At 40.3% G+C, this 22,074-nt stretch overlaps 1 protein-coding gene across 4 annotated transcripts in view; it reads left to right on the top strand.

The window, feature by feature from the left end:
* The window catches only part of astn1 (astrotactin 1), a 435,006-nt gene that overhangs the window by 386,053 nt on the left and 26,879 nt on the right, over positions 1–22,074 (top strand). For 3 of the 4 annotated variants that reach the window (XM_028593761.1, XM_028593760.1, XM_028593759.1), the window contains one exon: positions 20,118–20,253. In XM_028593761.1, the coding sequence (XP_028449562.1) occupies positions 20,118–20,253 (136 nt within the window). Of the gene's footprint in view, positions 1–9,285; positions 9,606–20,117; positions 20,254–22,074 lie in introns of those variants that run through there. The other variant, XM_028593762.1, reaches the window with a different exon arrangement.

The following is a 22,074-nucleotide window of genomic DNA, read 5'->3' as shown; positions in this document are numbered from 1 at the left end:
AACACAATTATTGAAACAGGTTGCAAGCAGCAAATCAGGGTAAAACACTGATCAAAGTGACATGTTACATTAGAAAATAATGACGTTAATGATATTGCAGCTAAAAATCAGAATGACAGCAGTGAATCTGCTGTTTAAATCATTTATTTTTTATTTGATATTCTCTCTCATGCTCTCTCTCTCACTCCAGTTTTTATATCTAACTTTTTTCTTTTAAATAGAGACAGTAAAAAGAGCACAATGTCATACAATCCGGTCCAAATGTGCAATTGTGTAAATGTGATGAATAAGTACAGTAGATAGACATTATACTACATCCAGAGATAGTTTCTGTTTTTCCTCTTACCTCTTTATATTTCCCTACTCCTCTACCACCCACATTTGTGTTTGATGCTACTTCAATATCTGAAATATGACTTCTTCCCCGAATTTAATCCCCAAATGGGTTGCATGATAAATTCCAGAAGGACAGTAAAAACAGAGCATCCATTTACGGGAAAAGATCTGAACAGACACTACTGATCATCTGTGAAGAATCTGCCTTTTACTTTCTCTGCAGGTTCATCAGAAACAGATGTCGGAATATCCCCCCATTTTCTACATAACATCCTTAAAGCTGTGTTGTTTATACACTAAGCATATTGTTGTTGATGGCTGCACGGTTGCATTTAAGTATTTTTAATCTTGTTTGTGGTTATGAAATGTGAGATAAGTCTGCATACATACAGCTGATGATTATAGCATCCTGGACTCGGCTAGATCTGGAGCTGACAACAGCTTGTTTGTGCAGTAATCTCTCCCGTAACAAGCTTCAGGCACACAAGGTGAGATCATAGTGTAAGCGCACACATACACACACGCATTTGCACGGTCCCCAACAGATGTGTGGAAGCTTCATGAATAGGAAGTCTGCTTTAAGTCAGGGCACCACTCAGCTGGCCCAGTCTCGCTGTGAAAACAAACATCCCCTGAGCTGGGAGCAATCCGATGATGTAACAGCTTTGATCACCCAGCGAGGGCAAGGTTTGCTCAAGGGTCAGTGGAACACGGATTCCAATCAATAAACACATTACTCACCTATCTACATCACACACACATGCATATGCACACCAGGGGTGACTGGAACAGGATTGTTTCAGCCCAAACCTAAAGCAGGCTGAGCTTCCTCTTAGCACCAGTCACTTCCTCTGTGCTGCCACTGCTTGACCCTTCCCACCTGCTTTCTCTTTACTGCGGTGAGCGCAGCACTTCATCTTGAGCAATCCAAAGTCGGCCACTTCATTTCTACATAGCTGGGTGTTAACACAGTGTGTAATTTCCACACATAAGTGACATTTTAACCTCAACTTTCCCTTGCATTTCTGAGTCCAGGTTGCAGAGGAAGCAACAGCCCAGAGGTCCCTTTAGTTTGCCACATTGTAGCTCCACCTGGGGAATCCCGAGGCATTCTCAGGCTAGATGAAATATGTTATCCCTCAAGGATGTCCTGAGTTTACCCCCAAGTCCCCTTCTAGATTGATTGACAGATAGTCACAGCTCTACTGAGCCATCTATTCCTCTAGCTCTAAGTAGTGATGACTTCATGAGCTTCTTTAATGATAAAATTATAACAATTAGAGATAAAATTCATCACCTTTTGCCCTCAACTTCTAATGGTTCACCTTTCAACGCAGGACTGCTAGAAAGAACGACTAGACCTGACATATACTTAGACTGTTTTTATCCTATAGACCTTCAACAACTATTGGTAAAGGTATCTTCAGCAAAGCCATCTACCTGTCTCTTAGACCCCATCCCAACGAGGCTACTCAAAGAAGCATTATCCGTGGTTAACACCTCTCTACTAGATATGATCAATATGTCTCTATTAACAGGTCATGTACCGCAGTCATTTAAAGTAGCTGTGATAAAACCTCTTCTGAAAAAACCCACCCTCGATCCTGAGGTCTTAGCAAACTATAGACCTATATCTAACCTTCCCTTTCTCTCCATGATCCTTGAGAAAGTAGTTGCTAATCAGTTTCTCCATAGCAACAGCTTATTTGAAGACTTTCAATCAGGATTTAGAAAGAATCGTAGCACAGAGACGGCACTGGTGAAAATTGCTAACGACGTTCTAACTGCTGCAGACAAAGGACTTGTCTCCATACTTGTTTTATTAGATCTTAGTGCTGCTTTTGACACTATTGACCATACATTCCTGTTACAGAGATTAGAACACTTAGTCGGAATTAAAGGAATTGCACTAAGCTGGTTTAAGTCTTATTTCTCTGATCGATCTCAATTTGTTAATGTTAATGATAAATCCTCTAAGTACGCGAAAGTTAAACATGGCGTTCCACAAGGCTCAGTGCTTGGACCAATTTTATTCTCCTTTATATATGCTTCCTCTTGGTAATATCATTAGGAAACACTCAATTAACTATCACTGCTATGCGGACGACACCCAATTATACTTATCAATCAAACCAGACGAAACAAGTCAGTTAGCTAAACTTCAAGCATGTATTAAAGATATAAAATCCTGGATGACCTATCATTTTCTGATGTTAAACTGAAAAAAAAAAAAAAAAGTTATTGTGCTGGGCCCTAAACACCTCCGAACTTCATTATCTAAAGATATAGCTACTCTGGATGGTGTTGTCCTGGCCTCCAGCACTACTGTCAGAAATCTAGGAGTTATTTTTGATCAGGATATATCCTTTAACGCCCATCTAAAACAATCATTGAGAACAGCCTTTTTTCATCTTCGTAACATTGCCAAAATTAGGAATATCCTGTCTCAAAACAATGCTGAAAAACTAGTCCATGCATTCGTTACTTCCAGGCTGGACTATTGTAATTCCCTACTGTCAGGTTGCTCAAATAAGTCCCTTAAGACTTTCCAGCTGATCCAGAATGCTGCAGCACGTGTTCTGACGAGAACTAAGAAAAGAGATCATATTTCTTCTGTTTTAGCTACTCTGACTTGGCTTCCTGTGAAATTCAGGATTGACTTTAAAGTCCTTCTCCTGACCTACAAAGCCCTAAATGGTCAAGCACCATCCTATCTAGCACAGCTCTTAGTACCTTATTGTCCCACTAGAGCACTGCGCTCCCAGAATGCAGAGTTACTTGTGGTTCCTAGAGTCTCCAAAAGTAGGATGGGAGCAAGAGCCTTCAGCTACCAGGCTCCTTTCCTGTGGAACCAGCTCCCAGTCTGGGTTAGGGGGGCAGACACCATCACCTCATTTAAGAATAAACTGAAAACTCTCCTCTTTGATAAAGCTTATAGTTAAGAAGTGAGGAGTTGCAGCGTCCGCCTAACCCGGCCCACCTGCTTCTCTTCGTAGTCATCAGATTTATTGATCATATAATCAATAATATAGTGTGAGTTGAGGGAGGCAGGCCAGTACAGCCTCTCATCAATGTTTTCATTTGTTTCCTTTTGTATGCATCCTGTCCCAGAACTGCTTGTTACTAACCTAGCTCTGGGGAGTTTACTCCCCGGGGTCCTTATGTTAGCTCTGCGATTCCCTTCAACGCCCGGCCGCGTCCTGCTGCACCCACCCATGCTCTGCAGCGCCACGTTTCATCCCGCAACGTCCTGCCGTGATATGAACTACAACGACTACCTTCAAAGTCACTGTTCCACTATCTTTAATGCGACTATTATCGCCATCACACCCCCAACCAGCCCTGTCAGACACCGCCTACCAAGAGTCTGGGTCTGCCGAGGTTTTTTCCTAAAAGGGAGTTTTTCCTTGCCACTGTTGCAATAGCCACTGCTAATGCTTGCTCTTGAAGGAATTACTGTAATTGTTGGGGCTTTGTAAATTATAGAGTGTGGTCTAGACCTACTCTATCTGTAAAGTGTCTCGAGATAACTCTGTTATGATTTGATACTATAAATAAAATTGAATTGAATTATATATTTATAGGCAATATTCTGCCAGCATCTTACCGTCATTCAAGAGCAGGACCCCAAGATTGGAAAACACCACCACTTTAGAGACTACCATGGCCTCAGACTTGAAGGTGCTGACCCTCCCAAATATTGCCATGTCCCGAACCACCCCTACTATGCAGGAAAGTCCTACAAAGGTAGGACTTAAGCATCCTCTGGACAGGGGCCCGGCTCACCCTTACTGCACATTGAGGTTAATCAAGTCTAGCAGCTTCCCCAACCATCTGTTCCAACTACCCACAGGTGGTCATCAGTTGACAGTTCTGCATTCTTTTACTCGAGTGTCCAAGGCACACGCTTTAGATCTGATGTTATGACTGCAAAGTTCATCATCAATCTTTGGCATGGTGCTGTGCTGCCACGTACACTTGTGAAGTGCCTCATGGTTGTACATGGTTTTGCATAGGCCATGACAGTTCAATAACAAAATACCACACAATTTTAAGATCCCTCTCCGTCCAGGTTTCTCCATCGTTGCCAACATGAGCATTGATGTCTCCCTATGGAGTCTAAAGTTGGACCTCTCTGTAGGACCCACCCAGGGCTTCCAAACAGTCTGGGTTTCTTTGAACTGCTGTTCAATACATAAACAGATGGGAGTCAGCGCTTTCCTCTTTGCAACAGGCATAGCTGGAGGTGATCCCCTGAGATTCCAATCCCTATCAATTAGTTTGGGTCCAGAGCCATGTTTCAATGGCTAGTTTGCATTGCCAGGGTTCAAATCACAAAAGGTTTCTTGCTTCCCTGATGTCATCTTTAGAGAGGGATACAAACTCTTTCTTTGCTAAACCATAGAGTAATAAACAAAACAGTTGTTTTGATCAAGTCGTACAGTCATACAGCATCATGTGCATGATGCAGTATGAGTCCATGATACCCATGGGCATGAATTTCTTCTAGCAGAAAGGGAGGACAATAAATATAAAATTTCTTAAGAGCAATTATTGAAGGGGACACAGATAATACATACAACATTGTACTTATATAGAATATGTGTAGTTGTGGTACTCAAGTAAGTAGGCTGGCAAGGCTAGTTTATTCACTTTAAACATTGGATGAAGTAATTCTTTTTTTCTAATGTTAATACAGATGATGCTGAACTGAGAACTGAACCTCCTAGCAAGCAAGCTAAGTTACTAGCCAGCCAGCCAGCCAGACACTAAGTTAGTAAAGTTCAACAACCTACTGTTTCATTCACACACTCTTGTCACAGCGTAGAAAAGCTCAACACTCTGGCCAGATGAATTACTTTGTTTGGTTTATTTTCCATAACCAGTGTGTAGCACGAAACCACGGTGGGTGGAATTAGCAAGCTAGCTAATTAACTATCCATCAAGCTACCAAACAAGCGTAGTAACGTTATAACTACTAATGTAGCGGACTCGTGGAAAAATACATAATTTTTTTGTTCGTGACTAATTTCTTAATGACTTAGCATCATCTGTATTAGAGAAAATAATCACTTTATCCGATGTTTAAAGTGAATAAAACAGCCTTGCCAGCCTACTTACTGAAGCAATGCAATTCGATCTCCCACCGGACTTCTGTGTACGGTTAACAGGAAAGCAATTAGTGGACAAAACCATTGTGAGGCAAAAGAGGGGAGACTCGAAATGTTTCTAAACTTCAATCGCATTTTTTTGTCCCGTTTGCGTTTGTATTGTTTACTACTTACACAATTATTTGAAGTATATATTATGTACTGTTAAAATACTCAGATGACTCCACTCTATTGACCTTGTCTACCAAATTTGATGACCCTATACTGTACCAGGGCAACGTGGCTTGGTTAGTTGAATGGTGTGATTAAAAACGCTCTCATTATTAACACTGTGAAGACAGAGGAAATCCCCCGAATTGTCCACTGACCCCAGTGAAGATTCACAACACTGTAATCAGTCAAGTCCCAGTCTACAAATATCTGTGTGTCATGATAGATGGAAATCTCTCATGCACCTGTCATATAGAATGTATCTGCAAATAAATACAACAGCGTGTTTATTTTCACCATAGGTTGAGATCCTTTAGAGCTAGTAGCCAAATAATTTCTTTGTTTTTCATATTAGTAATTCAGAGTATCATGTATGTTCCAGTCTGAACAGTATGCTCAGACTGGCCAGGAATATTTCAAATGACTCCTCACAGGTTTTGCACAGAGAATATCAGCTTCTGCCTTCAAACAGATGCTTTAGAGTTCATTCTTTCAATCGCATCAGACTTAAAAACTCTTTCATACATCAATCTATCCTATCGTTAAACCAGCTACATTAAATCCAGTGCAATATTTATTCAGGTTTACAAGTCTCCAATACCTTGTCTGTGTGTATGTTTGTGTCTTGATACATACAAAGACACATGTGCACATACTCACTCTTTTATATATATTTATTCTGCTGGTCATTCACAATGTGAAGTTACTCAGATTCATACTTTTTTCTTCTGAGTTGGACTTTAAAAGCCAAACCACCATCACAGACAACGGGGGGACGGGACAAATCTTCTAATTAAGACAGGGCAGTACTAAAAGACTTCATTAGATTGTGCCATATTATCAGCTGTGTAATTTCTGATAGCAGCTTTTAACTGCCTTAAAATAAATGAATTAAAAAGCGAAACTTTGGCTCCAATCTTTGTTAGAAACCTGATGGGCCTCTTTGGGCATCATCATTAAAACGATAAATTAACTATATGTCAGGGGTTAAGCTACACTGGTTAATCAGTCTATTTGGCATGTGGTCATGGAATTATTAAAAAAACATAAAAGTAATAGCATTCCGGTACTGTCTGATTCACCTCCAGCCCTGCTTTTATCATTTTCCATGTGGATTTGTTACTCTTCTTGTAAATACCACACACAACCTTCTCTGTTGCCCTCTGCAAACAGCTCTTACACTGCATGCAAATGAATAGCAGAGCGAACTATGCTTGTATGCTCAAAGAAAGGAAGGCCTTAGTATTGCATTTACCTTAGTTGCCACCAGGGGCCATTCTAGGATCAGATCTTTAGGGGGGCTCAGCCCCTAATGAGAATGTGACACAGATACAGTGTCTTGCAAAAGTGTTAAGCCCTAACCAGCATTATCAGATATGCCATTATCAGTTAGTTTTTCTCTACTTTAACATGTCAGGATAGCTGTAAACAATGGGAGAGAACTTGGAAAGAGATGCAGCGTGTCTGTGCTGTTTTACATGAGAAACAAGTCAAAGAGAAGCGTCTTTCATTGCACACTAATGAATAAGAGTCAATAAGAGTCAATAAGAAAAGGAAAGGGTTCTCAAAAGAAAGGACAGAAGGATGTATAGTCACTACAGAAGCAATCTAACCAGTATACCACCTCCATCCACTATACAAAAAACAAGCTGTCCTTCCATCAGGACAGCTCCTTTGGTGCTGAAAGGACAGCGGCTGATTAAACTGTTTTCACCATGATTTTCAATGTCTATGAGGAATACCACCAAAACTTTGAAGCCTCAGTGGAACCGACAATTTCATCGGGAAACTGTGGGCCGTGATGGATCGTGGTAGATTTAGTACACTAGTTGAAATCTGTCTGATTTTAATGACTCCCTACGGGGGATTGTGCTTCACTCAAGTCGGTGTGAACTCATTTGTAGAAATAGAAGTTGGTTGCGTGAGAGGAACAACTGACAGGCAGCCTAAACACTCCAGAAGCACTTAAAAAATGTTTCAGTGTTTTGCTCATAAGAGAGGGGAGCTCAATTGAGACAACTTGTAAGGGGAAAGACAGATAAATAAAAAGGGATGGGGGGAGTAACAGAGATGAAAGAAAGCAGAACTATTGAGGGAAGCCAAAATCTTGACCTTCCCCATAAAAACCACATAAGTGGACATGCAGGTTTAGTTTTATTGTTTGGTAACTGTTCAGTTGTTTACAAGGCATGATGGACATGCAACATTCATCCCTCTGATAAAATGCTGGTTTGTTATTGACTGATGTATCCACCTTTGTCCAAAGTATTACATTCCTCTATTGACATATTTGGCAAAATGTATGGTTGGCGTTCAAAGTGTTCTCACAGCAACTGCTATCAATTTGGTCAGATGCACTTCTATCAAATTATAAAACAATGTATTGCCTCTCTGAAGATGTAATGTTCGTGACGCAAATGGCAGCTCTGCAGCACACATATTCTTTCTGTAGTTCTTTAAAAGTAAAAAAAAAAACTTTCTGTGTGGCCAAACATCATGGTCTGGTAGTGGTTGTGACCAGCTCTGAAATGCCAAGAAATAACAGTGAAGGATTTGTCGTGATCTGTTGTTGTTGTGTTGCTGGTCTCTTTGCCTTTTTCAATGGAAAGGTAGAGAACCAAGTCCAGATGTTATTTGTTAAGGATTTTACTGCCTGTGTGTGTGTGTGTGTGTGTGTGTGTGTGTGTGTGTGTGTGTGTGTGTGTGTGTGTGTGTGTGTGTGTGTGTGTGTGTGTGTGTGTGTGTGTGTGTGTGTGTGTGTGTGTGTGTGTGTGTGTGTGTGTGTGTGTGCGCGCGCGCCAATTACAGCTAGTTACAAGGAAGCTGTCTGCTTTAACTGAAGTGGATAAATTGGAGTGAAACCTGTTGCAGGATAGAACGAGGAGAACATTCAGGCCGAAGTGTTTACCATTACAGGCAGCATCTGTGTGTTTGTGTATACAGTAATTGTGTTTGTGTGTGAGCTCTCTCCCACTCGCTGCCTCACTCCTGTTTTGCCCCCTCCTCTGAGTTCATCAGGTTCATGATACGTGCCTCTCTAAAGCTGATGTCTGCTTTAGTGGATGACTGATTTCACTGTAAAACATGGTGCTATAATAGCAGAAGAGAAACAAAAGAAAATGTAGACTTGACATTATTACATTGTGAAATACAACTCAGTTGCCATTCTGATGTTATTGCAGGACTAATTGTATTGCATAGCATTTAAAAAAATAAAAAATAAAATGATGTGCTTTTGTTCTAACAGTTGGATAAGAAGATTGATGTCAATCCCATTTCTGTGTGTTAACTACAGAGCTGGAGTCGAGATGTGCTTAGTGTAGCTTAGCTTTAAGACTGAAGACAGAGTCCAGCACGGATCCAGTTTTGCAAACTTGCCCGCAACCGCAAAGTTCAGTACCAGAACCAACCCGTTACCTGTAATTGTATCAAAGTAAAATCCAGTGTAACTGATGTCAATCAATCCCTGTGCCAGTTTGTATATATTGTATGTATAAACAATGCACTAAAAAAACATATTTTTGTTCTCACTCGCTGCCAGCCCGCATTTAGTTCATTTTTAAACGTGCCCATATACCTGTGAATTTATATAAAAATATTTCTTAACCGTTACACTACTTTTTTGCAGGATTCCTGATCTGGTGCGGGACCCTGACTGGAAGCAGTTGAGTTAAAGTTAAAAAGTAAAAAAATACCTACCAACATCTAATTTGTTTAACCTCTGCAGAATGTAGTAACTGTGCGTAACACCCTGAAGATTTGTTGTCACAATGAGGTTGCCAGGTTCAGTACCATCGTGTCAGTACAGAAAGCAAAACTGAAACCTGTGCACAGTGACCTAAAGTCTCAGATAATGGGTAGATGTTTGTCAAAAAATAGCTCAGATATGTTACTTCCCCCTAAAATCTCATTCTCTTTCTGAGTGGAATAAACCAAGAAGATACATCACGTTCATTTGTCATTTGTTCATTTGTTTAAGTATTTTTGAATTTTAGATAAAGGCTAGCCTGCCTGCTAGCTATGGGCCTGCCTTTAGTCTTTAAGCGAAACGTCTCAACTCCAGCTCTGTATATAACGCACAGACAGGAAAGACTATCTGATGTCTGATAAGGGTTCAGGCCTGCACAACTGAACTGATGACATCAGGCAGGACTTCAAAAGGTGAGACATCCCATAACTCATATCAGTCTCCTGGCAATCCTTGATTTTTCCAACAAATCATACTTTAAGAATGCTGAGGGTAAACAACTCCAGCTGAATGACAAGTGAACTGTGTCTCCACGGTGTGTGGCATCTTATTGCTCTGCGTAGAACATGATTTTCCATTGCAAGTGGGACTCTGTTTTACTTAACCTGATTTAAATCTATTATCTTTAAAGAGACAATTCATTTGGTGTTACCTTTGGTCATATTTGGAATGTTATGCTCCGTGTAACACACAGAGAGTGTGTTTCCATCTGGCTGTTTTTATGCACATTTTCAATCCCAAAAAAAGCTTTTACACTTGCGAGAAACGTTTGTGTATCAATGAAGTACAACTTGATAAAGTGTGATGGAAACAGAATTACAGAATGAAGCAGATAACTTAAAAGTCCAACTGAAGCCACATGCCGTGCCTGAGGGTCACTCCTCGGATTCTCAATAGTTTAGTCAATAGTGAGCAGTAAATTGAGATTTCCGACATTTTCGGTCCCCATTTTGCGTCATCACTGCCAGGTGTTGTGTCACGGATCTGTCATTTTTCTATCAATAAAATGCAGCGTGTTGCATTGTGATTGTTTGCAGAAAGTAGTGTACATGCGCACATGGAAAAAGTTAGCCTTTCTGCCAGAAAACCTGGTTAGGTTTAGGTTAGGCAACAAAACTACTTGGTTAGGTTTAGGAAAAGATCATGGTTTGGGTTAAAACATACCCTTTCTGGAAGAAAGTCGTGAGGGATAACTTTTCCAATGTGCTGTTCATGCCAAGCGGAATGAAGACAATGCGGAAGTGCCTTAAACCTGCATTTTTTTCTAATGGCCAGCAAAAGGTGACTTCACTGGTTACACAAAGAAGTCTGATTGTATAGAAGTCTATGAAGAAATTACCCTACTTCTCACTTGATTTGCTACCTCAGTTAACATTTTAATAATGAGTTTCAAGTCTCAATCACTAGCTTTAAATCATCTTCAGCAGCAGCATGATGTTCATTTTGTAAATGATCATTACAGCAGATTTACTGATTTCAATAAAAAGACAGATTTACACTTCCCAACTGAACCTTAAACAGTCTATAAATGTCATCCGGATGAGCCGGCCTGGCTGTGCAGTAGAAATGAAACGCATGATCATGTTCCTCAGATGGGAAGCACAGCCTGTTAACACCAAGTAAGAGAAAATACATTTCAATATGTTTTGAAAGATCTAAGTTACTCAAAATGTGCTATTTTGTCTTGCCAACCGTCACTTCCAAGATGGGATAAATATCAGACCTTCAATTTCCTCTTTTGATTCAAAGTGTCATTCATTTGCTGTTTTGCCACCACCTGTAATCTCTTCACTATACAAAAGATATATATTCTCCTTCATGTCATTGTTTTATCTCATTAAACATTATGACTATAAGAATCTTGATAGATAATAATTGCGTCGGAACCCATGCTTTGAAAAATTGCTTTCTTTTTTGTCCTGCGGCTCACAGTAAATCTAGGAACTCCTTGCTCCTGTAAAGTTGTAGCATTTTTAAGGGGCCTTATGCATATGTGCAGAGGATGTACAATCATAATAACCCTGCAGGGGACAAGTTTGCAACCTGGGCAGAGATTCATGGTGATAAAATGGCTCAGGAATTAAGCCTATAAGTGAAATAATCTGTGCAAGGTTCACACACTGTTTTGTTAGGAATATTCAAGTTCATACTGTAGTACCTCTCACTAGCTGGCCAAGTCTGCAGCCATCAATGTTGAAGTATTGCTCTGATTTGCTTCCAGAATCAATTTTTTTATTTTTTAAGCTAGCTGTCTGTCAGCAATCAACGCACAAGAGAAACATTTTGTTTCTTTGTATTTTCCCCTGGTGTTGAGTCATGTCCATAAATGCCATGGCAGCACACAGTGTTCGCAGTGTTACCCGTTTCCTTTAACTGAGGTATTTGTTAGTGTCAAGTTAGGTGCACTTTCTGTTCTTCTGGCCAGCAGGCCACTTAAATAAAGAATTCCTATCGTCATGACAGTGCACGGTGGGGTTCCTCAAACTGTTTTCACTGGGCTGGCTACCACAGTTCTGCTGCTTCAGGTGGTTTACAGAGGAGACTGGCAGGACAGATGGGATTGACATGAACGATTGGACAGATAAAGAATGGATGGCAGCTCTTGAACCCACGGAGTAATAATGTTATGCAGGTTTAGTTCACCACAGTCTAAAAGTGATCCAAAGGCTTTAAGGTGTTTTCATATTTTCAGACACCCATATCTGCACCAACGCTGTGTTTTAATGAGCTTAGGACTTTGTGTTTGAGCAAGGGCTTGTTAAAGGGTTCATGAACAATTGTTTTACAGCCAGTCTCCCTTCTCCTCCTCCTCCTCCTCCTCCTCCTCCTCCTCCTCCTCCTTCTCCTTCTCCTCCTCCTGCACATTACAACATGTGAGCAAGGCAGTTTGGGAGTCAGAGCAGACAGGGGTGTGTGTATGTGAAAATGGATCACCCAATTGTACTTGGCTAACAACCCTTTAATCACAGTCCATTTTATACTGCAAAGGCAAAATACGTGCCTTGACATCAGTGATTGAGGTGAGGCCAAACGTTAAAAATGTTCAAGAAAGCAATGTAACAGATTTCTTTGGACGGAAGGAGAATTCCTGTGTATCTCAACCTGGAGTCTTATGTGTTTAGCTTTGGCCGTCATGTTTGTTAACTTTGTAGCAAATCTCTGAGATCTGGGAACACACCAACAGTGCTACAGTGAACTCCGAAAGAACAAGAAATATGAGCGGTCCAGCTAATGCTAAGTAATGTAGGTCCAAGTTGAACCTGGAGGCCAGTCTGTAAACTGTGATGGATGTTAACAACAGATTGGGTTGGGTTGTAATTTAATCTTTAATTTGTTTTGTCTTCCAAATAAATTTAACTAATCTGGGTTTATCTACAACCTGTCTAATAGTCTGACTGCTCGTGTTTCTTGTCCCATCAGACTTGTCTTAAGCGATGTTGCCTTGTTCAGCAATTAACTTTGTTAGCACAATGTTATTATTACCAATCAAAAGGATAGCTCAAACTATGAAAATAGGACCAAAGTATTATTAAACTAAAATTTTCCTCTTAAAGAATAGGTTCTGATTTTTATTTTATTTTTTCTCAGATGTTATGTGTCTGTGTGACTTTGCAATTTAATGTTACTCCGTTTGTGACTTGGATGTTAGACAGTACAGGTACTGTTAAGGAGTTAGATGTGAAGTTCAAGGATTTTTGCATTGCATTGAACAGTATTAGAATATGTTAATATATGAATTTAACAGCATTCAAAACAAATATCGTATCGTGTTTTTTTTCATTTTATTCATTGGTTTGTGAAATACACATTTCTTCAGTTAAAAACTGAAACCATGCTATCTTTTATTTTTTCATGCCTAAATATATATATATCCTTTTATTTAACCAGGTAAAAGTCTCTCTTTTTTTTTTTTCTCAAGAATAACCTCGCCAAGAAAAAGAAAAGAAAAAAACTATTATAAAGCATAAATAGGCACTTAAAAAAACAAAGAGGAATGAAACTGCTTGGGAAGATAATCCTGACTGAAGTTGTCTAAATTTATGCATAAATTAACAAATTAGGGAAATGCAGATCGTCTCTGTTAACAGCGTTCCCATTCAACATGACATAACTTTTATTACCTACGGGGATTTGAAAAACATGCATGCATGGAGACACATCATCCAGGAAATGAACTACAGTGTTGTGCTGACGTAGGAGAAAATAATGTAATGTAAACTGCGTGCTTAATGCTTAGCATGCCCTCAAGCTTTAGGGCTCATGAGAGGCGAGAGGTAGCCTGCTTACTTGAGTCAGCATGGAGTCTGTATAGAGGGGAGGAATGATTTCACACATATGGCATGTGAGTATATAGACTTTTAGAAACCCCAACTTATCCTTTAAGTGCTGGACCAGAACACGCTCATTATTTTTGTTGCAGCCATATGTGTTTTGGAAGCCACTCACAGACAATATCATCCTAACCACAGGGGCAACCAGATCAGAAAAACACTCATGCTCTATGGGCAATTTCAAAAGGTAATGACAAACAACCAGCTTTGTTGTCACAGTTGGAAGATTTATTGAGTCCAATATATAGACAAATACAGTACAGCCAGCCCAGGTAAATCCCTGTTCAAAAAGCACTACATTGTTCTGCTGCAGTGTTCATGAGAAAATCGGCACAGTGACATGTGACAGAAAAGCAAACACAGGAAATGGTTTAACCTCTTTCTGTCTTGTTTTTTTCTTGCTCTCTACTGTAGCTGAAAGGGAAAATAATAATATAAAGCTCCATGCTGGTTTCTCCTATTTTTCCAGCCACAAAATAATCCATTCTAAGTTACACCTAGTTTTTATTAGAGCTTTAAGTATGTTTTAGTTAGCCTCATAAAGGTCTGCGGTGTGAGACCTTTGTGGTAAACACGGTGTGAAATACAGTAGTTACTATGGTCACAAATCCAAAGTGAACAGCTTGTGTTGCTTAGACAGGCCATAACTGTATATGAGGATTGATGTTAGTTGCAATTTCCCATTCAGAGCTCAACTTGCTCAGATATTGAGAGAATTACCCAACATATTTCCAAAGGGTGTTCTCCCGCGAGGTTACAAACACTATTTCCTTTTTATACACCTCCTTACACGCTAGACAGACATTCAAACCGGCTTTGCAATTAATATGTTAAGTGGTGCAAAGCCTTACAATGTCACTTTTCATTTACATCACCAGCACTGTTTATATCTTTCACTCGAGTGTCAGTCTCTGCACTGGGTAAACACCATCTCTCTGACAGCTGCTGCACACCTTTTTTCTTCTTCAGGCTCTCTCTCCATGACTCCATGGCACTTGGCCTGCTGTTTACCAGCTGGTGACACAGGCCAGGGTCGACAGGGAAGACATAGGTGACCACCTCAGAGCACCCATCACTCACACATACACATATTTACACACCCACGCAGGCACACAGTGAGGGAAAGCTCTTGTGGAGGCAAGGCACAGGTGACCACCTCGGGGCGTCCATCACTTCACACACATATTGTATAAATACACACAGACAGGCACTGCTTGTGTATCGGAGGGTCACAGATGACCACCTCAGAGCACCCATCACTTCACACACCTTTGCACACAAGCAGACTTGGCTTTTCAAAGCAGAGGGTTTTTCCCCTTACAGTGAAACACACACCTCGGTGGCCAAATGCCCTTTTGACGTACGCATGGCCAGCTGGGAAAACATAGCTAGCTGCGTGTGTCTCTGCCAGCCTGGGAAGGAAGAAAGAAGCCCTGAAGAGGAGCTGATGGAAACGCAGGAGGTGGGGGTCAGAGGGTGGCTTCTCTCTCTGTCTCAAGTCAGGTGTTATTACTGATTCAGTGGTGTATTGGTAGGTGGGTTTACTAGTAATTTAATCTAATTGGCAGTTTAATACATCAGTGTTTCTTTTTCGTTTAATGCCAGGAAGGGGGCGCTGCCTTAAAGGTAAAAGTCAGGGAACAAAGATCTCTTTGCACGGTCAGTGCCATAGATTAAATGAAATATTGCAACATGACTGGCTGCAGCCTATATCTGGCTATTTTAGGTAGGTAGGCTTTATGGTAAATCCCCCCCATGCACCATGTACCTGCGTCATGCACCACTACATCTCTGCCTTGATTTTATCTGTTAAAGCTTTTTCAGATATTGTTTATAAATATAATCAAAACATTTTATTGAATTTTATTTATTTTACAAGCCTTTTGTCAAAGGTAGATCATGCTTAAAGTGAAAAAAAAAACTTTTTCTTAAATTTGTTTTACGCAAGGTTTATGGTTTTGACACCTATTTATTGCGTGTGATATATAGTGTGTGTTGTTTTTATAACCTTGGAGATGACGTCAAGACTTTTTTTTTAGGCGTCAAGATTAAGTTATTTAAAATGTGGGGGAGCTAGACCTAGAGGTGAGAGAAAACTTTTTAGCTAAAGACTGTTGTTTGGAATGTTCTGGGGGAAAGTGGGCGGACAGTAAATGAGTAACACTTTTCTCCCTTAGCATAGAGTGTCTAGATGCCCTTAAACATCTATCTGCAGCAGTAAAGTTGACTGAATGGACTGTATGTATCACTGCAACACCAAACACGCAGGCTAACTGAAAGTTAATGGCCAAGAGTGCTATATTTTTTCTCTACGTTTTTTTTGTCAGATGTATCTAACCATGCCTGTGTCTGATCATTCTGTCAATAAAATCTCTTTGTCACACATATTAACATTAGTGTCATTTTCACTAACTAGGCTAGTGCAGTGCCCGTTGAAAACATGCATGGTCGGAACAGGCCAATTGCTTGGACTCCGGTATTGCTGCTTGATCCCTCATCCAAACAACTTCACACTTGGGTCCAGGACTTAGGGCCGTTTTACAGTCGCCGTAGCCGAGGTGGCGCGCATCAATGTGACGTCAAAATGACGTAGATCTCGCTGGCGTGCCAGGATTTTGATTGCGCGACCAGAGGGCTCTCAGAGTTAATGAAAGGTTTGATCCAACGAAGTAGGTCATCGAATCAAATCGAAGCATTGATGTCAATGCTGCTGCCACTTCTGCCGTTGTTTACCTTTTTCTTCTTCTTCTAGTCCATAGAAATAGCAAAGTCGGTAGCCTTTCCTCATTAGCGCTACCTCTGTTCAGGAGAAGACTGCAACTAGTGTCGCAACCACCACGCGTGAGTATAAACAGTTATAGCGCTCCCATGACTTCACACTGGCGCTCGAACAGGTCGGCTGCGGCGAGTATACCCCACGTTTTAGCCCAAAAATTTGAACATCGATAACTTCTCAGTTCTTCCCCCCTTTCCGCTAAAACCCAAAACGGTCTCCTAAGCCCCTCCCCCTACAAGGAGAATGAATGCGTGTGCATGAGCAGTGATTGACACGCAGTTAGACACCCCACCTGGCCTTGATTGGTGCATCTGAACCAACCCGGTCTCACGCCAGGTCGTTATATATTTACGTTATTTTGGTTTATTCATTTGTGTACAAATTACGATTTTGACGTTTTTTTTCGTGTACATGCAACGACTTTTGAACGTGTACAGGTCACGCTTTTTGAACCTGCTCTGGGGGACGCAACAACGGGGAAATGAGGCGCTGCACGTCGGCCACAACAACGGGACAGGGCCGCCTACTCGCGGGACGCAACAACGGGTGCAGGGGCACACAACAATGGGGAAATGAAACGCCACAACGGGGAAATAAAACGCCACAATAACGGGACGGTCACACGCGGGACACGCCGACAAAGGAACTGCAACACGCGGGACGCGATCCCCGGTCTCCCGGGTGAAAGTCCTGTGTTTTCTGACCCATCCACCACCCCAACCAACCTCTTTGCGCGGCCTTTTACCTTATCAATACTACTCGCTACCGTCAGCGTTCTGGGATCACGAAATATGCTTCCCATTAAAATGCATTGCTTTCAATTTCGTAATCGCCACACGAAAAAAACGCCACTTACGTGTCCTGTCCACGACTTAATAGATTGCATAACGTAACTATATAACGAACTGCCATGAGACCTGGCTGTCTGAACAGGGAGGGGTGGATTTTTGCAAATCGCACTACAGGCTGTAGTGGGCCAGAGGAGCCAGATTTTTATTTATTTTTTTTACCTGCTTCATGTAGTTCTACTGGAACATAGGGTCAGTTTCAGCAAATATGACAGAAAGTTAGTTTTATAAGGCTTACCTACTGCACCTTTAATCACAACCTAATTATAGAGCTGCACCTTCACAAACTCACATACCCAGAAATCATTGCTTGTGTGTAATCTTGCGAGTTAACAGGTCAAAAAATACTAATGGCTACAGAAAAAAAAAATTGATTTGTTGTTAACATTATTATTATTATCGTTGTTTTTTTCTATTTTTACATTTTCATTCAGGTCATTGAATTGGTCAATGATCAAAATATAAGTAGTATACAATTTACATACAATTCACATAAATTAATAATGTTTTTTGATTATATTTAATGGTGTTTTTTTTTAAACAACAACTGACATTATTTCAACCACATTTCAACGTTGAAGGTTGGTCATGTGCCGGCTGGGATACAGTTATGTGCACTTCTGTCTTATTTGTGTCTCACTGAATAAGTCGTTCACACAGGCATGTTCAACTTCTATCTGTGGACATGTTGTTACGCTATTTGTATGCACAAAAAAATGTAATGTGTTGTTATAAACTGGTATTGCTAACAATGGCTAACCGGGCTAGCGGTAGCTAATGAAAACAGTGAAAATCCAACTTGTAAATGTAACGCATTCAACTCGGGTGTGATGTAATTACCAGCTCTGGCTTCAGAGTGCCGAGGTAAATGGAACGCACTACTGTAATAGGCCTAAAATCCACACTGATTTTCCATTATGGCTGTGAAGTTGGCATTATTTCATCCTAGGTTGTTTTAAAAAGGATTTTAAAAGTCTTAAATTTAACTTGAAGAAACCTGGGGGTAACGTTACCTTGTGGAGTACACGTCATATTCTAACAGCTAGCTATGTGGAACCAGGCTATTTCCAGGAACAAAAGCCTTAATTTGCGTCTTAATTTTGCTATTTGGGACCAGGAACAAAAGCGCTCGTTCTGAAAGCTACATCGCTGGTGCTTTAAATGTTGTAGCAAGCTCTCTTTGTTCATATGTTGTTGAATGTACAGTGAGCGACGGAGAGTGAGCTGTACCCAGCATGTCGCTAAGGTGGTAAACCAGTTAATATGGTCTCATCTTAATATGCTATACAGTGTGTAGCTAGGCTACATCATGCACTACTAGTAAATATGTCCTGAAAATCTCGCCAGCTCACACTCAACATGCACTTTCTCAGCAATACACAAGCCAAATGTGAAGTTGATCGGATTAACTTTTTCCAAAAAATCAACAGAGACTCCTTCCATAGTGAGATGGTTGACGACTCTCTTTCCTTAAGAAATCAGGGCTCTAGACTGCGACCAAATGGTCGCACTTTGCAACCAAAATTTGAGAGTGTGCAACTGAATTTCACATCCAGTCGCACATGTGCGACCAGTGAAGTTGCCCCCCTTTTTTTACATGTTAAACGTCGAAATTTCGGTACCTGAGAGAGCATAAGCACAAGCTTATCTGTCCTCTCTGAAAATTGACAGAGAGCAGAGCTCTGACACAAACACACACACTCGCACACACGCAGAGCTGCAGACGGTGCAAACTACGTCGGCTCTGCAGTTTTGTTGAAGTCACAGTGAGTCATGGAAATGCCAATAAAGTGGTTTCAAGTCTGGTTACAGTTTTTCATAACTTCACGCAGACAGCGTTTAATATGATTAATGGCGAGCCGAAAGCGGTCGCGATGCTGTTGACGTTACACTTCCTCGGAGACGAGCAGGCACAACAGTGGTTTCTGTGCCCTTGGTGAACAGCATATTGTAATTTCTGCATCTGTTATCAAAGTATTTATTAGTAATACAGTGGAAATTGGTAGAAATGTGAATATTTGGTTAGCATGTTGATTTACGGTGTGTGCCCCTAACTTTTCTGGTTGTGTCCCTAAAATTTTCAGTTGGTGGCCACTGTACTCCTAGTGAAAAAAGTTAGCCTGGAGCCCCGGAAATAAAACTCAGCACTAGAACTCTCCTAAGCTAACCTTTTTTTCTTTTCTTCATGGACAGGCCCTACAAGTACATACTGTACTTAAAGTGTGTGTTGTGGTAGAACAAAGCATCTGTTTGACATTGTGTTAAGATGTCTGTTTACAGTGCAGCAGTGAGCAAGTTGCATTAATCTAGACCTACAGTAAAAGGCATATCCCCGTTCTGCGGATACCTTATTAAGCTTGGGGGATATTCAGCAGAGCTGCCTTTATTACCTCAAAGTACCTTGAAAAAATGTATTACACTAAATAATGCACCATGTTTACATTTGCTCAACAATCTAATTGTGTAAGAGCTGAACAGTAGTAAAGAAGTTGTCCAAAAGTAGCCTCAAGAGTTTTGACTAAAATTGAGATTTTTGTAACAGTAAGCAAAGCAAAGTTACTCTTAATGGAACATTACTGTAAAAAGAGAAAATCAAGAAAAGAGCAGACAGGAAATCAAAACTTGTTTTGAGGACAAAAACCTCAACAACCCTAAATTATTAATCATTACATTTTAGTAAGTCTCATCTCAAATCGCTTTTGAGGTAAACCCTTGGGTGAATTATGACTCTGAATGTATCTTTTCTCTCTTCCGCAGAAACCCTTTTGAGCTTTGTGGATGACATCTTGTCTGGGGCCAGGTCGCCATGTGTGATGTTAGGGGACATCCCCAATCTCCTGTCCTCCTCCATCAGCATGATCATTCGCTGCCTGGAGCCTGACACCACATACATGTAAGTCCCTCTCTTCTTTTCTAATGAACAAGCAAACTGAACTGACCCAGTAACCAGATCTCATTCCAAATTAGTTCTAAAAGGACCTTCTGCACTGTCGGATGGGTTGAGTGTGAAGGTAAAGCATATAGCTGTCTTGCTTTATTTACACCAATTTGACTGCATTTAGAAACATGTTCCATTTCTATAAAATACACTCACATTCTAAGCAAGTTTTGAGTATGTATTGTGTTCACAATTATTAAAAAGTGAATAAATTAAGTATACTTACAAAAGTCAGTATTCATACTAAAAACAGTTGCTGTTTGAGTTTGCTGCTGCAGGAAACTTTTGTCCCACAATGCATTGCACAGAGAAAATACTGTAGGTGCTACGCACAGCTGGAAAAGATTAGAGTAATTGCGAATGTGGTGAGACAGCTACAGAAAGACCAAAACAAGAAACAACAGAAATCTTAAAAAATACATTAGCTTTTATTAGTTTTATTGTCAGTGCCATTCAAAGTCACAGTTGAATTGACATGTCATGTTGCAAAAATGGCATCATTTCCTGTCGGAATAAAAAAGATCAATATGCTGATTTATTGTATTTTAAGTGCAAAAAACGTATACTATAAATATTAGTTGTTTATAGTATCTACAATTAGTTTGTAGTATGAAATGGGGAAACTTTTATTCAGAATTTTATAAAACATTTATAAACAGACATTTGCTGTTCCTAGCGAACTGATTTCTGTGCATTTGTTAATGTGTTTAGCTTAGATAAAGTTAGCACAAAGTAAGCAGTGGGAACTACAGTAGCTAGCCTAGCTCCATCAGAGGTGCCTTTCAACATCTTGAAAGTGGCACATTAACAAGTTGGTGTATGTAGAAATACAAAACAACAAGCAGTTAGCTTCCACATTTGGAGCTATCTACTGACTAAAACCAGCGTTCACTTTGAACTTGAAGCCAATTTTTGCCCTGTGTTATTTGCGCAGATTTGACAGCTTTTAGTTTTGACTTTGAATTAAAAAATATTATCGTTTTGGAGTTGCCAAAGAAGGCACAGAGATTTCCTGCTTGTTGTTTTTATTCGTTCTTTAGCTAGCTATCATGAAAACCGACAATCTGCACTGAGCTATGATACACACCCCACTTAGCTATCTGTCTTAAACAAACGGGGAGAAAGTTCATATTGATCTTCTCATGGAACTCTGGGTAAGACAGCATGGACAAATTTCCCTTAAATGGAGTACTCCTTTGTCACAACGACCAGTAGGTTAAAATTAAGTGTCCTTTTTTAAGGAAATAAGCCAACTCTGTGTCCTTTTGGGCTCTAAACTGTCTCCATCTTTCAAATACATCTCCAATATTTACCAGGGGTTTGTTACGTCTCTGGTCACGCAACATGCCGTTTTTTTTTTTTTTTAGGGCGGGTAGAATCTTTTTGTTTTTAGAATCCATTTATCCCGTTTGTTTGTTTGCTGCTTTCATGGCTGTACTAACGTTACAGCTGTAGTTTTTACATGTATCTCTGGCAACCCGGCCTGGCTGCCAAACTGAGCAGTTGATAACAACACACAGGCCAAAACACAATACAGAAATTCCATCACGGAACGGAAATTTCAAAATAAGAAAATACTGGCATTAGCATTGTTGTCAGAAAAGATAGTATTTCAACTTAGCATGTTTCCTTAATATTTAATGACGCATTGGGGTCATTTTTGGATTTATTACAGTAAAAATATTACATATTGGACCTTGGAAAAAAACATATATTTGTTGTACTGCACATTGCTGCAGTTCCTCTTTTCACCCTGTGTGTTGAGCACTCTGTTTT

Source organism: Perca flavescens, chromosome 12, assembly GCF_004354835.1.
Source record: "Perca flavescens isolate YP-PL-M2 chromosome 12, PFLA_1.0, whole genome shotgun sequence".
NCBI lineage: Eukaryota > Metazoa > Chordata > Actinopteri > Perciformes > Percidae > Perca > Perca flavescens.
Note: the sequence above shows the minus strand (reverse complement) of the source record. Positions and strands in the feature narration are given on the sequence as shown.